Source organism: Chenopodium album, chromosome 3 (assembly GCF_948465745.1).
Source record: "Chenopodium album chromosome 3, dcCheAlbu1.1, whole genome shotgun sequence".
Taxonomy (NCBI): domain Eukaryota; kingdom Viridiplantae; phylum Streptophyta; class Magnoliopsida; order Caryophyllales; family Amaranthaceae; genus Chenopodium; species Chenopodium album.
This window is the reverse complement of record NC_137836.1, coordinates 73,652,915-73,670,598: the sequence shown is the minus strand read 5'-3', so window position 1 is coordinate 73,670,598 and position 17,684 is coordinate 73,652,915. Positions and strand designations below refer to the sequence as shown.

The 17,684-nt window shown below is 32.4% G+C and overlaps 2 protein-coding genes across 4 annotated transcripts in view; one reads left to right on the top strand and one right to left on the bottom strand.

The window, feature by feature from the left end:
• The first annotated feature begins 2,028 nt into the window (after positions 1-2,028).
• Positions 2,029-14,894, top strand: LOC145616610 (uncharacterized). Of its 3 annotated transcripts, XM_081671366.1 has the most exons (17): positions 2,029-2,185; positions 3,482-3,599; positions 4,056-4,144; positions 4,980-5,139; positions 7,224-7,362; positions 8,702-8,795; positions 9,953-10,093; positions 10,563-10,663; positions 11,190-11,303; positions 12,299-12,525; positions 12,746-12,804; positions 12,917-13,102; positions 13,190-13,313; positions 13,387-13,445; positions 13,579-13,724; positions 13,876-14,034; positions 14,398-14,894. In XM_081671366.1, the coding sequence occupies exons 1-17, from the start codon at positions 2,125-2,127 to the stop codon at positions 14,695-14,697; spliced, it is 2,277 nt and encodes a 758-aa protein (XP_081527492.1). In that variant the 5' UTR covers positions 2,029-2,124; the 3' UTR covers positions 14,698-14,894. The 3 variants fall into 3 exon arrangements, with proteins under 3 accessions (XP_081527492.1, XP_081527500.1, XP_081527508.1); XM_081671374.1 differs by lacking the exon at positions 2,029-2,185 and having other exon boundaries at positions 3,478-3,599; positions 4,046-4,144; XM_081671382.1 differs by lacking the exon at positions 2,029-2,185 and having other exon boundaries at positions 3,483-3,599; positions 4,040-4,144.
• A 1,225-nt stretch (positions 14,895-16,119) lies between these two features.
• LOC145616600 (transcription factor MUTE-like) overlaps positions 16,120-17,684 on the bottom strand; it is a 2,879-nt gene continuing 1,314 nt past the window's right edge. Inside the window, exons 2-3 of the mRNA XM_081671355.1 lie at positions 16,874-17,284; positions 16,120-16,376 (exon numbers count right to left, since the gene is read on the bottom strand). Coding sequence (XP_081527481.1) covers positions 16,278-16,376; positions 16,874-17,284 — 510 coding nt within the window. The 3' untranslated portion in view covers positions 16,120-16,277. The remainder of the gene's footprint in view (positions 16,377-16,873; positions 17,285-17,684) is intronic.

Sequence of the window (17,684 nt, the reverse complement as noted above, 5' to 3'; positions counted from 1 at the left end):
GTTTAGTTCAGCTCAGTTTAGTTCAGCTCAGCTGAGTTCAGTCAATGAGAACATGCCCTAAATTTGAAGTTACAAGCCGTTGTAGATCTATGATTTTATGGATGGTGGATCGCCACTGTCGACTTGCCACATAGCAATAGAAAACAATGCGATTTTTTTTTATTTTTTTTTATTTTTTTTTTTAATAAAAAAACCAGATGCATAAAGTATCCATATATATAGTAGTAAATTCTTCATACAAAAACCAAATAAATTAAACAAATTAAATTTTGTCAAATAAATATATTGCAACAATTTGAATTAGATTAAACAATCAAATTTATTTAAATTATGATTATTGATAATCATGCATCAATCATTAGATAAGCTAGTATATCATCAACTATGTAGCTATTATATTAATTATCAACCATTAAATATTAAATCATGATATTCTATTATTGTTCATTCATTTTTCCATGGCCAAATGCCGACACGAACCTAGAAGAGGGTCAAGAAACAAGAATTATTTCCCCTCGAAAAATAATAAGTAGCATTAGTAGCATGCTCCATTACTCCCACATCAGGTTCGAAGATTGCTCAGCTTATTAGAAGCCAAGCGGCCAAGCCAAATAGCCAATGTTCACAAGGTTTTGCCTTAGCTAGCTAGCCCCCGTCGTGGTTAAGAATTTGTTTTTGATCCACACCTTATTTTCACTTATTTCATGAAAAAAAGTTTTGATAAATTAAGTTTAGCACCAAATTCAGAAAAAAAAAAAACATAAAGGGGTAATCAAGTTTAATTCTACAATAATAAGTTAATTAATATAAATCTAAAAGTTCATATTTAGGAAAAATTAGGTAAAGAGAATGCACCTTAAATATTAGTTTTCTGAAAAGTTATGACAACGAATTTCAGTTAAAATGAACAAATTTTAATTAATTATTAGTCTACGTTACTGTGAATTGTGAAACATGTTATTTAACTACATCTATTAATCAATTATTTTTAACAAATTAATTCAAAGGAAATGTTAAATTATCAAGGCTGGCAAACATTTTTTTAATTTTTTTTTATTACTTTATAAATTCGTATGCTTATACAAATTCATAATATTTTGAAACATAAATTATTACAGTAAACAAAGAAATTAAATTAGCCTTTTCACACGAGTAATCGAGTACGCAACCCAAAATGCAAGAATTTGCGATTTCAATACAAATTCTTAAATTTCCTTGTTCACACTAATTTATTATGGACTATTAACATTAGAGACACTATGATTGTTTTATTAATAAAAGAAAAAATCTATATTAAAATAAAGATTATTATATATGTTGAAGTAAAAGTTATTGTGACATTATAACAGCTATAAGAGGTTAATTTTTTTAATGAAAATTTTAATATACTGGTCAATATTTATTATAAAGACCACTATGTTAAAATTAGGGTTGTACGTCGTATTTCAAGTTTACAATAACATTAAAGGATAAACAAGTTCTAATAAAGTTACTATGCTAAAATAAATAAATTATTATATTAATGTTAGGGTCATTACGTTCAATGTAACGTTAGTTGTGTGTATATAAACCCCTGATCCACAATAATATCAGGTTCACACAAGATTTTCTGCGATTTCAAAAAAAAAAAAAAAATGCAAGGATTTACATTCAAAGAGACATTAGTGCTAATAAATTAAAACATGAACTATGATATACTTGATCCACTTTGACTTTTATACTATTTACGACTCTTCATTTGACCGTCTTTTGTGAATAATATTTAAGGAAAAATATATTCATATGAGATCTTTTCTGAATTCGTCTCAATAAATACTATCATACCATATAACTTTTATAATTTTACATATAGAGAATTAAAATTATTGATCGTAAAATTTTTATATTGACAAGAGTGATAAAAGAAACATGTCTCAAGTAAAAAAGAACAGAGGAAGTAGATAATACCGATTACGACTAAATGGGCTAGACCAAACATGAATATTTATTATTCCATACTATTGAATCTTAATATTTAGGGTTTGGACCATAACCCCCATTTCAATTCAATTGTCCAGCCCAACGTCATTCCATCTCTCTGTACTCTCTCTCTCCGTCGCCTCCTCCGCCTCTTGTTGCGCGGCAATGGCGTTTCGATATCGAAACCTCCGGCGAGTTTCTACCATCTTGCCTCGACTCTTCTCAGGTCAATTTGAATTACTTACTTCGAATTCAAAAAACTAATTTCGTAATTTGTTCATGTTTTTTTTTTGTAGTTTTAGTTTGATTGAACTTTGAGTTTTTTTTTTAAGAATTTGTTTTCATTTTTAGTAGTTAGCAGCTGAATGTTAGCTAAATTAGTGATTGTTTGATATTATTTGAAGAAGAAGTTGTAATAATTATTCAGTTTGATTGCTAATTCTTGTTAACAATGTTACCAAATGTTTCACTTTTAATTGTTGCTCTATTTTAGGTTGTTTCAATTTATATATCAAGTTAAACAAATAATGTTATATCATAATGGTAGAGGTTAATCAAGCAGTGGAAATTATGTTACATCTTAATGGTAACGGTAGCTCACTTAATTGCTAGGTGAGATATCAATGTTAATTCGGAGCGAATTTGTATGAATGTGTTGTTGATCTCAATATGATTCAATAAAATTTGCCCTGCTTTGTTCAAAAAAAAAAAAAAAAAAATCGAGTAATGGAAATTCGTTTAGTATGTAGTTGTAAACTTGTAATGCTAATGAACGTCCTTGGAAATTTGTTTAGTATGTACTTGTACACTTGTAATGCTAATGTATCAATAGAGCTTGGCGTAATGTGATATTTTTGCATAGTGATTTGTTTTAGGACCGAATTTCGCCTACATGTGATGCTGAAGTTCTAGTGGAGCGTATAAATGATTAGTATAACAACTCCATTTTATTGCAATTTTGTTTCACCTTCAAGTATTAGGTTTGTCAATGTTTAAATTATGCGATAAGGACTTGTTGATATTATTTGAGCTTTTTGATCATGTATATTTCTGCCTAGGCAAAGGAGTAATTATTTGGTTAACTTGAAGCTGTATTTAATTTGCAGAAGCTTATTGTTTAAGGGAAATTCTGTATGATGCTCTAGTATTGTTGGCTTTTTTCGTTTAGTATCATTTGGTACACAAATCAATATCGGATTCCATTCAACTACTTTTAATCTTTGTAAGAGGTTGATATATTATTGATTCACTAAGATTGAGTTGTTTATGAGGAGGTAAAGATGAATGAAGCTGAATTCCGTATTTTAGAGTTGGGGCTAAAACATCTTGTGAACTTGTTTCTTTATGTTTCGTTTTTGTTTCTTCGAGCTGAAAATGCTTCCAATTATCAGATTAGAAAAAGAAGAATTAATTGGAATGTCCTATCAAGGGACATATTGTGTGTCATTGCTGCATTGTTTTACTTCGCTACTGAAACTATGTATGGACAAAGTCGGTGATTGACATTTTCTATTCTCATCAGGCATACGATGTCAACATTGTGGAGATGCAACTAATATAGCTTCTCGTTCAATTTCATTGGCACATACATTGGAAAAGTTTGATACAATTGGTGAATGGAGAAGTGCGCAAGTCTCAAGGTGGATACTCATGCTCCCTTTTTTCTCCTCTATCTGTGTTTTTCTTGTCTTCTTATTTCATTTCTGTGATACCAAGGGCCAGGGCATGTGAGAGGTGTATTAGCTTTTATTCAAAGTGGATGATTGAACAATCATGTTTCAGCTATTGTTTTATTTAATATTTTTTAATTATTTTATTTCTTTTTGTTATCCTCCTTTGTGCAACTCTTTGGTAAAGTGATTGCATTGTTGTGATGTGGATTTTTCTTTTCCTTATAAAAATGAACTGATGAGCTTTGGGTCGAAATGTCGAATGCTTGCCTGATTGGAGGATATCTTTGTGTGATTGAGGTTGTGTTTGTTGTTAAATGGTTGTATTAAACAGGTCAAATAACATTTATTTCAGTTGGCTATCTTTTCAAGTACAATATGTTAATTTGCTAACCGTCCTAAATGACCAGTGGCAGTTATTTTCAGGTTATCAACTGTAGCGGAGATATCAAAGGAGGTTCCTCATGAAGTGGATCTAACTGCATATATTAGGTCGACCTTTGATCATATGGAAGGTTTGTATTTGATATCTTCATTGTTTTGAGATCTTGTTGCTGGACTTTTTCATTCTTGACTTATTAAGTTTGTTGATAGATGAAAATGAAATGTCTCATCTACTTGGTATTTTCTATTGCTGAAATTAGAGCACTTACATATTATTCTTCAACACTTAATTTCTGATTTTAATCGATGCTTAACATGGGAGCTTCATGTGGCTTGTAAATCCTTCATTAATAATCACATTAATTAGTTATCAACAGCTTCATGCCTTCTTGTGCTTCCTATACTTTGGCTGAAGTCTATTTTCATTATAGCTTTACCTTTAAACTTTGCTTAGACAGTTGAAGTTGGCATTGCTATTTTTTATGTTAAAGGTGAGCATTTTTCTTGAAGGTTTTTGCTAACTGTAGCCATGAGGTGCTTAAAATAGTTTGAACATCTAGTAATACAACTTAATGATAATTGTTTATAATTTTCGAACATATTAGTGTTATGGAAATACATTTGTTGCTTAACCATGGCCCTAACAGCTACGGTTGCTTTGGTTTGCAAAATCCGTGTCACATACATGTGTGATAATTCTTTCTGCTCCATGCATTTGCTTATAAAGCATGCTCAGTGTATTTTCTATTTGGTGTTTACCTTACATTTTAAAGTGGTTGCGAATCCTTACAGTCCTTGTACAAAATCTCTTATGGTATTCTGTCAAGTAATCTCCTGCTGGCCAAAATATTCTTACAACTTTTTTTACTTATAATATGGAGTTTTTTTTTATTTTTTTATTTTTAATTTCTGTGTGAGATTAGTGCTTGTTACTCTTGCCTATTATTTAACCTTATTGTCAATCAGGCCCTTCTCATCGTTGGTTAAATATATCTGATAAAAGCACGGAGTTCTTTAACAAAGATGGCACCTTTCTGCTTGTTGCTGGAGGATTTTTGGATGATCCTTCGGGATCTCAAGGTGATCGAATTCATATGCTTGAAAAAGTGAAGTTACTTCAGCAGAGGTAGGACGTAGGAGCATATAATAGTTCTGTGAGCTTGTATTATTTAATCATTTTATTGAAAATTTCCATACCGATATCAAATGGTGGGGTGAGGTAGGTGGGTGACTTATTTTGCACCTTGCAGCTACCCTATGCTATGTAGTTTGCTAGAAATCTGCAATTAACTGCTGGAGTTGCTTGTTAATTTTTCTGTAACACTACAGCCTAAAATCATGACATTCATAATATGCCAATTTCTATGTATAACATTATTATGAATATGGATTTCAGATTTTCAGGGTCTCTATTTTAAGCATGTCAAGGGACTATCTACTAAATTAAAGTCTAAAGTTTTGTACCACTGTAGGAAAAGAAACACAAAAAGATGTTGGCCTTTCGCTATTAATTGTATAGATGCTATGATACATGGACTGGGGATGTTTAGACTAGGAGTTATTCTTGGCGTCATGGGTATTTTACCCTTGGTGAGATGGGGTAGGATTGTAGTTTGTAGAGTAGCTTGTCAAAAAAGAAATTTTGCGTATGTTAGTTGAAGCAAAATTACAATTAAAGAGGATGGGATGAAATTTTAAATACCAAAATTTCTGTAGTAACTATAGATATAATAAAGGAACTCAAAATATGAAAAAAGTAATAATAGAATGGAGTGTAAAGTTAGAGACATGCTATTTCTGTAGTAACTATAGATTCTTATTTAGGCAACGTCAAATCAGACTAGAAAATTTTCTTTCAAAATAGAGTCAACTAGGTTAAGTCCCGTGCCATGCACGGTAATTTTTAATACTTAATACTTATCATTAGTTTAACCCTATTATTTGATTATAAAAAATTAAACCTAATTGCAAAATAGGATGAAAGTTCTGTAATTACAAAAAAAAAAAATAATTTTTTTTTTTTTTATCACACTAAAGAAAACAGAGAGAATAATATATGCACGACTAATAAAAAATAAGTATGAATTACATTACAAAGTTATAGATAGCAAACTATTATTACGGAGTACATATTATTGTATAAAAAAAATAAGGAATATCTTTGTTTGAATGTGTACAAATAGAATAAACTTATCAAATAGGAAATGAAATATTATTGCATAGTTTGTATTAAAAACTTCTCTAAGAAGCTTTGGCCAAAAAAATAAAAATTAAAAAAAAAAAAAAAACTTTTGGAGGGAAATTTTTTAACCAGGAGATGACATATGTCATTCCTGGTTTCGCTTTTAGTATAAAGTTATAGATAGACCATATTATTTTAACTCTGTTTTTTGTTTTTGGTCAAATATCTTTAATTTTGTATACATAAAACTTAGATATTTAAAAGCAATTATCAATAGGAATATGAAAATATCCCACCATTTATTTTATTTTATTTTTTTATAATTTTTTTTATTTTTTTAAAAAATTTATTTAATTTTTATTACTACCTTCGATTTTTATTAGTTGCAAATTTGGGGTATTATTTGTGAGATATAAAATATTCCAAATTTGCAACTAATAAAAATCGGAGGTAGTATATATAATATGTTGCTGTGAGTAAATAAATTATTAAAGTCAAATTTAAGTCAAACCATGAGATCAAATCAGACCAGGCTAGAATTCAGAACGGACTTTAAAATAATTTATATTTGAATACCTTATATGAGGTGAAGAAAATATAGCTTGGTTGAATAGTCATGGGTAGGAATTATTTTTTGAAAGAGGACTCTTCAGATAGAATTTATGATGATGTACCGTGTACACGCCCATTGATTGCATAGTATTAAGCTGAGCTGTATCTTCCTTGATTTACCTGGAAACAATTGCTTACATCTTATTCCTACTGTGTCTTTTTGATTCCTCATTAATGTAAAGGGTAATCTAAGTGTTAAAAGCTGACTTAGTCATGGTTTTGTTGATTTGTTTTGTTATCCTTGAGTTACTTCATCTTTAGTGCTGGGCAGTGTAATTCTATATCAATGTGAAAATGAGAAGTTATTGGGTGAAACTCCCTCTTTATTTATTTATTTATTTTTAATTTTTATCCTCGAGTTAAATATTAAAAAATCATCATCTTACCTGTTCTATATCTTCCTCTCATCATGTCAGGTACCCATGGCTCCATGTTTTTGGTTTCCAGTCTTGCTCTTCAGTGTGTTCCACTGCTGATTTTGATCACCTTATCAATGTTATCATGGAAGAATACATTACTTTCCCAATTTTATTGTGCAATAAGATATTCCCCGAGGTTTGGTTCAAATCTTTGATGCTGTATTGAGGTTTTCATATCTAACATTTATGGAATATTTTGAAGTTCATGATTTATGAGTACACAAAATTCCACAGTAGTGCTAACAAGCTGAAAATATGGTCTAAAGTATGGGCCTTATAAAGCTGTAAACATAAGTCTAAAATTTCTACTGTACTGCTTAGCATGGCTAGTTATAGTGTAGGTGGAGGTCCTCATAGGTTTCGGAACAGCTGTTATTTAAATCGAAAATCTTTTTGCGGCTCCCTGAATAGTTGAGCCAATCATTCACCCTATCATGAACTTGGTGTTTCTGTGTCATACAGAATATCCGACCGAGAGACAATCTACCTCTCCTGTTTGATCTTCTCATATGTTCGTTCAACTCCCTTTTTTCAACCCCCTTTGAGAATTCTACAGGGTATCGGCATCTGCCTTAAAATTGTCAATCTATCCCAATGAAAGAAATCTGTAAAAGGTTTTGATACAGCCCAATTTGAGCTTCAACTTTTTTATTATTTTGAAAAGAGTGTATAAAGTCTTTTCCGAGTGTCTTATACTCTTTTGAAAAGATGACACGGCGCCTTTTGGTGGGTTCTATGCTATGTCAGCTTTTAAGTTCTATGTGCAGACTTCCTTTCAGGCTCTAGCAGTCTGCATCTATTGGTTAGTACAAAATGAGCAGATAACTAACTTCTTGCAACATGCAGCCATACTATAAATTTTTCCTCATGGGGCTTTATGATAATACAAGTATTAAATAGAAAATTGTTTCCGCTTTCCAGTTACTGGTTGGTCTAGAGAAGAATAGGTTACAATACATTTGAGAATCATTCCATGACATCACCTTGTCCACTGTACTGTAGTCACCTTTGAAAGAGCTTAAAACTGAGAATTGATTAATTGGGAATCTTGAAGGGTTGTTCACCACTCCAATTAGCCTGAAGAATCGTCTTGATCCATTCCTTACCCTAATGCTCTCCATTGTGAGAACATAATGTTTGCATTCCAGTCACTAACACCATCTGTATAAGAGTTGATTTTGCTGCATCATCTCAACCTCTACTCCAAATTATTCTGAAGTGCATCTTCTTCATTAAAAGATTCTACAGTCTTCGCAAACTTGTAGTCATCCAAATGTTTGTTCCCGGAACCATATACTGCAAACTTGTAGACCATTATTGGAGTGTTGAAAATGATTGACATGCATACTAGGTTTAACTTTCATGATTGTTATAATGCAGAATTTTCTTAAAGCAACCAAGATGTTAATTCTATCTACCTTGTTCATTCTGGCTTTTATATTTATCCTTGCTACTTTTTTTTCTTCTTTTTCTAGGTGGCTGCTGGTTCTTGCTGTATGCTATTGAAAGGTCTCAAAGATCTCCCATTATATCATGAAAGGGACATTGATTTGAATATACTGAATGGAGGTATGTGTTTCATTTCATTGCAGTATTCTATTACATTTTAATTTGATTGAACCGTGTAAAAAAAATATTATGGCCTTCTGTTTATCTTGTTATGTGTTTCATTTCATTGCAGTATTCTATTACATTTTATCTTGTTATCTGATATTCCTGAGGTTGAATAAATATTAAGATTTCTATTATGATAATGCTTAAGAGGACACTGCACATCTGTTTTAATTTTCTTCAAAGTTGCTAGTGTTTTGCTTTGGGTTTCCCTGGACATAGTGTGCTTGAACTTCCTTGCTATCCTTGCTGGTTGGGGATTGGCATATTTGCATGCATGCCCTTTTCTTCATTGCCTTTTTCTCTCTGCTAACTATTCTGGAATGCAGTATATGGTTCCTGCAAATTGGCATGGATAGGAGAGCTCAATTTTCTTCTTATGTTGATATAATTTGTACAACCATTTAGGTCAGCCGCCACCAAATTCCTCTTTTCATCTTCTTTCTTCCTTTCACCCTTTTCCTGCTTTGACTTATAACATTTATAATTTTGAAAAATGATGAGGCAGTGGCAGAAATGGTAGATTTGGGTTGTGATGGTCTTGGAGGACATGATGTTTGACTGGTGGAGTAGTATTGTCAGAGGAGTTGAGGAGAGAGATTTATATATATATATATAGAGAGAGAGACAGAGAGAGAGAGAGAGATGGCGGGGAGTGGGTGAGAGAGGCAGAGAGATGGATGAAATCGCCCAACCTAAAGCAAAAGGAATTGGAAGAATATTTTTTTCCGTATTTTTCCCACATGAGCATAATGCGTGGTGCCTAAAATATCACCACACTAAAAGTCTAAAACAGTTATCAAGTACTACCTTGATAAGCTGATAGATCATTGAACTATAAGAACCCTTCACAATACTTCTGGACTCTGGTTGTACAAGTATATGATTTGGACATCCCTTGACACTAGGTTGATCAGTCTTATCTGTGCACAATTGCAAACATGTATTAGAAGTACTAATTAGATCCCTGTTGATCATGGTACCACCAGAAGTATTGTAACTACTATCACTGCTTCTTCTAGAAGTAGCATTTTTGGCCTATTTAATCCTGCAGTTAGTTTTTCCTTGTGAACTTGGCAGTCTAAAGTTTTCAACCTTTTGTACCTTATATGCAGTTATCAAAGACTTGAGTGAGCTTCTTGTCAAGAACACTAATAATGCCAGTAAGTTGAACAGTACTTGGTCTAAACTTCGTGAGGGCTTCAAGAAACCTCGTGCTTGTTCTTCACTGCAGAATTTGTTTCTTTATTTTCCAGGTAAGCATTTGGGAATTGTTATAATGGATTCCTCTCTTTTCTGTACATAAAAATTTATGATTTTTATTCAAAATTGTATCTCTAGATCACTGGAAATTGACAATCGATTAGCTTCCTTTAAGTACTCCTGTTCCCTGCCTAATTTAAACGTGCATGCCCCCCTTAGCCAAAAGTTTTTAGGGTGATATATATTGATACTCTGCCTTTTCATTTCATGTTGTAATAACTGTTCTCACTAAATATGTATTACCTATAGTTGCAGAAGTTTTCTCAGGATGCTAAGTTTTACCCTTTCTATTCTTATTTCCTGGAAAACAGAAACCAACACTTTTTCTATATAGTTTGAATCAGGCTTGTAGTTATTTACTAAGATGCTAAATTCTAAAGCCAAATCTGAGTTTCTAGTTGCTTTTAGACCCTTTCCGGTATTTTGCAAAATTGTTATTCTGAAATAATCTCTCAATTGCAGCTTGCATTTCAGCTGATGGTTCTGGCAGTAAATTATTCCTTTCTGATACCAATCATCATCGAGTAATTGTATCCGACTGCAATGGGACAATTTTGGACGTGGTATGTATGAATTGAATAATTTGTTACTAAATTTTACATTTTTTAACTACTTAACTGCCATTTTTCATATTTGATTGTGAGCGGGTGATTAGAGAATGTTTGGTCACATGATTCAATTTGGGTTGTTGCTTATTTGACTAAATTCTTATCTAGATTTTGTCACTGTTTATTGTTTACCATATGAGCATGTTTCTGTAAATGCTCTAGGACTGGACTGGCCTGCACTTTCTATACATCAACCCCACAATATCTAGCGTTGGATGATTGTATTAGATTTTAGAATCACTGGAGTTCTGCTTCATAGCCCTAAAATTTATTTTCACTTTTCAGTTCCTTCGTGTATGTGGTGATAGAGGTTTTTTTTTGTTTTTTTTTTATTAAGGCTCTATTTTTTATTTTTCTACTATTTTTTTTGTTTGTTGAAAAGTCTGCTTTTTGACCATTAATAAACTATTTTTGGGGTATGATACAAAATTCTACTGCTGAGATAGAGTCTAAGTTCAAACTTACAGCTTTTATATGTCAGATCGGTTCTTCCCCAGGTTTCGAGGATGGAGACTTTGAAACTGCCAAACTAATGAGGCCTGCAGCTTCCTATTATCATGCTTCAGAGGATTGTCTGTACATAGTGGACTCAGAGGTAGAATTTATTTGGATCTTACATTTAGGTTGCATTTATTACTTCCTCATGTTCTTTTTTCTCATTTACTAAATGCTAATTTTCTGTTTGGTGGGTGGCTGGGTGATACATACTGTTTTTTCCCCAAAAATGAATGATTGTATTGTAAAATTTTGCCTGTATAATAAAATTATTTCCTGAGATCCACATAACGTTGAACCCTTATTAGTGAATATTAGGAGATTAGTTAAGTTGTAAATGAGTTATCGCTATATTGATGATAAAGTAGATATGATGAGAGTTAGTGGGGGTATATATATCATTATTTCAATGGAAGTATAGGTGTGAAAGAAGATAGTTAACTAAAGGAAAAGGTTTGAATTGATTAAAAATTAGTGGGTCCTTGACAAAAAGAAAGCGTTCAAAATTTTCAAGTTGTTGCATCTGTGGGACAAATTAAACAGCTTAGTGTAAAAGTTATTGGGACAGAGCCACAGAGAGTATTTCTGTTGGATGCAATATCTTCAAATGTAACAAATGTTAAGGTATATATGTTCACTGAAAGTTAAAGTCTAATGGAAGAATTTAAGTTCGGAAAAGTGGTTTTTAATGAGCAGAAGTAATATTTTACTGAGCCTTATTTGTGTTAGGACATTGTGTAGGAGTTTATAATTTCTTGTTCATCCTTTCCTGTTCTAATGTGGTACATCTGCCATAACATAGATGACCAAAGTCACACTGTCCCAAAAATTTGAAATATTTCCTAAAAGCTTACTAAATTCACATGATGTCATTTTCCTCAAATAGTATACTCTCGTTGGATTGTTCACATTCAAAAACATTAATCGAATAAAAAAGTCGAATGCTGGTCAACTGGCTGTACAAATTCCATGTGTTAAAAATTGAGGCTGTGTTTAACTTATTACATTTTGTTTCCCCACTTTTATTTGTTTGGTACTTTGGTAGGGATGCACGTGATGATCTTCTATGAAATTACTCTCTCTTTATTTATGTAGAATCATGCTATCCGAAGAGCTGATATTGGTAGACGAGTGCTAGAAACACTGTATCCAATCTGCAATGATGACAAAGCGAAAAGTGGATTGTGGTCATGGATCTTGGATAAGCTGGGGCTCAGAAGAGATGCTGGCATGAAGTCTGTAGATTTTGATTCAGAATCACTGTTATTTCCTTGGCATTTGCTAAAGTCCGCAGATGATGATCTTTTAATCATTAACAAAACGTACGCTATTATCTTTTGACATCCCGAGGCTTGTACTCTTTATCTTTTTTATGTGACACCACATTTATAGTGCAATACTGTCTTCTTTATGTTCAACATCAAATTCGATTACAAGTGTTTATAAAATCAAGCCATGAGGCCCAAGAGACCAGTTTTCATTGATTGGATTTCATGTGGATATCAATTTGATATATTTGTATGTAAATGTGTTTGTGTGCAGTTTTAACAGTATGTGGATCATGGATACGAGTTCCAGCATGATCCACAATGTAGTCAAAGGTATAATAAAATGGCTTTGTATATTTCTGTATGTTTTATTAAAAATTTTCTGCTGAACTGTGATATCTGATATGGCTTTCTACTCTCATGTTTTTATTTTACCTTCCTATAGGGCATGCAGCTATAATGGAGCTATGTGGCCAGCAGATCATTGAAAAAGTTTCACACTTAAAAGATGCTTCTCCTGATTTTCTTCAGCAGCTGGTTTATTCTAGTTACTCATTAGGCGGCATCCCATATTCTGGGTTTGTCTCCTCATTTGTTGCTTTGGGAGACCGTTTGCTTATCTGTGATACAGGTAAAAGTATTTTTATTTCAACATCACTTTCTCATTGTTATGACCTTTAATTCATATTTACGTTTAAGCTTGAAATGGTTTCTGAAGTTGCTCAGAGGATTTTGATGATGAATAAACAAGCTGAATCTTCTTCAAGCTTTGAATTCTCAAATCTTGGAATTCTTGCCCAGCCTTATTGGCTATCTTTTCCTTTGGAGAGAGCTTTTACCACGTAAGTTCATGCAAATCTGTCACCTTATTTAAGACTTTGAAGATGTATATTTTTAATACTTCAAACATTACAGGGGCGATGTTTATGAGGAAGCTCATATTGATCATTTTCAGACTTTCACATTGCTACCAGGTAATCTATTGTGAATAGTGGAGTACTTCATTTTTTGTCCACTAAAGTTTCTTTCTGAGTATGGCCATGATGACTTTGGTTTATCTTTGGCAATGGTAACTTCATGAGAATTGATTTCCTGTGTCGAATATAGGAAAAATAGCTGTGCATTGTACCATAGATATTCCTGGGACTGCAGAACTGGTAGAACCTCTGGAAGAATCTTGTGTATGGCGTCAAGTAAGAGGGGCTGCTATTGAAGTATTGGGAATGAATAACACTGCTGCAACAGCAGAGAAGGTATTATCCTATCACTTTTATTTTTCCCAATAAACTAGCAGCCTGCTACTTTAATGTAAAAATCTTTTGCTCTATTTTATATCCCTTTGATTCTCATGAGAGGGATTCAGTATGTAAAGGTTTTACTAGATGTATCTTCATTTGCTTTTAGGTTGGTGTTGCTCAGCAGTGGTATGATGAGTTGGATAATCTTGCTTTCGAAGAAGAAACAGAGGTCTCTTCAGAAGAAAAAATTACTCCACGCATAGACATGGAAGATGGCAAAATTCACATCAACTGTGCTGTCAATACAAGTCCTGGAACAAGTGAGGTACGTGTGCTTTCCCCCACCTTCCCACTCACTCTCCTGAAAAGGAAGGAAATAAAAAGTCCTATGATTCTACTCTAACACTGAATGCTTGATTGTCTTGGATGGCATAAAAAATGAAGACGTTGGATGATACTTTTTCACTTGGTTCAACTGATGTCTGGTGAGCTATAGTAGAAGCTAAGCCAGTTTGGAAAGAAATGTTTTAATGTTTACATCAATATATCACGATACAGTTGTAATGGATGCTGAACTTTTTTTCGCCTCAGTGTCACTTCAGAATTCTGGAGACTAGAAATTATTTGTGATATTTTATGACATGATTGGTTAGGCCGAAATTGATATCTTGTTTGCAATATTTTACAGGTTTTCATTTTGGCTCCACTCTACCTGAAACTGCATAGTAGCTTAAAGACTTGCAAGGACACTCAAGAAAAGGCCGGTGCAATAGCTGAGATTTTGAAACCTGATATAACAGGAAAGACTACAAGAGACGCGTTTGTTCATTCATTGTTAAATTTAAACAGGGATTTGGGGGAGCTTATGTTCGTGAAACCATTGCGCATAAAGTTGAGATTTGAGATTATCAACCCCCCAAAATCTGAGAACTCGAGGGACGTCATATTAACTGATTCAGCAGTTGATGTTAATGTATCTCTCAGCTAGTGTATTTCTGAAAACTCGAAGACGAATATATTATATGGATAATAGGAAGTGATATCAATGTATCATGTAGAATAGTCTTAAACGCTCCATGATAATCATAGGTTTTTTCTCTCTCTCTATATATTTTTTTGGCTGTAAACTTGTAAAAACCATAAATTTTTGAGAAACCAGACTGAATTTTTTTCTGTGCAATTCGATTAAGGCTTGCTGCCGAATTTGGTAGTTTGATAAATTCAATAAATTTGATCTTGTTATTCAATACGGAGTATTGTGATGATTGCGCATCTTTATCTTGTGTTCTTTTATACGATTATATATATATATAGCACATATTCAGAAGCTTAGTAAAAGAGGCTTATAATCTTACACTAGCATTTGATGTCGTCAGCTTTGAGTTAACTCTTATATAGCATTTGAACGATTATATATTTATATCCTTTAAAAAGTTTATTTAGTTATTTGCCCTCATTAATGTTAATTGCCTATTTATTTTAAAGTGCTTACACTTATATTCCTAAAAATATTTGTTTATATAATTTCCACCATTGATCTTAACAATAATTAGCAGACATTAACCACCTAAGTTACTGTAAATGAATCTCATTAATGAAATATATAGATGTAATTTTCAAATATTGTGAAAGTTCTTCACAAGTGCGTACCAAATACTTCGTACTATATAATGGTCAAGTGGTCACCCTCACCCTTTTCCCAATTCTTGTCTCAGTTCTCAAATAGTCAAATTTAGTGCTTTCCTTGTTTTCTTTTCTCAACAAATAATTAATACATCCCTGTTCCATAACAACTCACAGGCCGGTTCCAACTTGATACACTTGTCAACTCATTAGTTTGACCATTAATATAATAATATAAGTACTACTTTCGTTTCTTATTTTACGCAATAAAGGGGAATATTTTATGTCTCACAAATAAAACCGAAGTAAAAATTATGAAAAAATTTATAATATGACATTTTACACCCATTTAACAACCTTTTATATGGGAAACATTTGTTTGTTGTACATTGGCACCAAAAAAAAAAAAAAAAAACTATAATTAAAGTTATTATATGAATAGTGTAAAAATTCAAATTGAGTAAATTATTCTGGAATAGAGGGAGTACAAAACCACTTTGTATACATGGTTTTTAACTTGGACTGCGTTCCATATTGACATTTGATCTTTGCTAGGTACACCATTACATAAACAAAGATACATCTATTGTTGGATCTTGTTACATACGCCGTCTAAACAAGGATTTTGGATTGAAGACGACTTCATTACTTCTCATACAAGTGTTACATAAGCAATAGATTTGACTATTTCCCACCCTTTCAATTAGAAAGAAAGGATTGTTATTCTTGAAGGTTGATCGACTACATCCGCAACGGTAGCTCTCTCGAGTATTGTAAAAAAAAAAAAAAAAAAAAAAAAAAAAAAAAAAAAAAAAAAAAAAACTCACACATCCATCAAAATAAATATATAAAAATTATACTTTGTATCATAGTTCTATATGTGAAGAAATGGCATTGAAAACCAAGCCACAAGTCACAACATCCTCTAATTTTCTTAATTATGCCCTAAATCTCAGTAATCTTATTGATGGTGTCATTGGTGCAAAAGCATCGCTGAACTTCAGCTGCTAGTTCTTCCATGCTTAGCTGACATTCTAGCCCTATCTGTACCACACAACATACATACAAATTAGCCATAGGAGAATCCGAGAAGTAAATTATAGCATAATTTTCATACTAAATACAAAACTTACTCTCTTGTTCTGTCACTTAATTTTAATCTTTACCGTTTAGAATTTTTTTCTCACAAAAAAAATAAGAATTGAATCGGAATGTAAAGATTAAAAAGTGATCGATAGATGACCAGAGTATTAAAAATCACATGCAACATATTATCTTACATCTATAGGGATCATCACATAATTTAATTAAATTTACTAGAAATGTGTGTAGTACGTAAATTTGGTCATCACCTTTAAATTACGTGTTATATATGCCACCACTCAAGGTCAACCTAGCTAGCTAGTAGACAAAAACTCACATTCTTGTAAGTATATGTTTAGTTGGCTGTTTTATTTTAATGAACGTACTAATGGAGTCTGGTTCGTAAAATTTAGGTATAAGGTATAATTAAATCGCGAAAGTAATGATAAAGGGTTTACCTTGACGACGAAATAATAGAGAACAGTGTCATCCATGCTACTAATATTCAAGTGAAGGATCTCAAATGAAAGCTTCTCTAGTGTACTTATTATCTTAAGTAATTGTCCATGAGTTCTCTTTGATATTACCCTCAACACAACATTAGAACCCGAAATCTTGGCTTCAACATCAGCAACCGGAGAATTGCATGATGCTACTAGCTCTTTGCCACAATCAAATTTAAAGGAGTGATTTGTGATGATGTTGGCGTTTGCTGCTAGTTGTCGCGGACTAGGTTGTAGTTGCTTCGGACTCGGGCCGGGGCTAGGGCTTAGGCTTTTCCTCCTCTTTTGTGACTCCAAGGATTGAAGAACTTGGTGTAACTCCTTTATGAACTCTACTACTCCACCAATGATTGATGCTTGATCCCCCTTGATATTTCAAAGCATATATTATAAGATTTATATGTTTGATATTTTAAAGCATAATAACCAACTACATTAATGCAAACGTAACACTAATATGAGATTATAACTGGATCTTCTAGATTATAGCTATTACTCTATTATTGTTGATATCTTATATTAGGTGATTGATTACTATAATCTTGGATAAAAAAAAAAAAAAAAAAAAAAGCTAGGGTTATTATACTTCCCATGCAACTCTAACTATGGCCTAATTAACCTTTTCATTTCTTCAACTAATTGGCATTTTTTCAATATGTTTTGTTGCTATAATCATATATCTACAAGACTATAACTAGAGTGAGGAACAACTCAAGTGGTTAGAACTTCTCTCCCGATTCCAAGAAATATTGAGATCGATTCTCAT

Coding starts and splice junctions, on each gene's coding strand:
- LOC145616610 (XM_081671366.1), top strand. CDS start 2,125: ATGGCGTTTCGATATCGAAACCTCCGGCGAGTTTCTACCATCTTGCCT. Junction 10,664..11,189: donor ATGGGACAATTTTGGACGTG/GTATGTATGAAT, acceptor TTTATATGTCAG/ATCGGTTCTTCCCCAGGTTT. Junction 12,805..12,916: donor GATCCACAATGTAGTCAAAG/GTATAATAAAAT, acceptor ACCTTCCTATAG/GGCATGCAGCTATAATGGAG.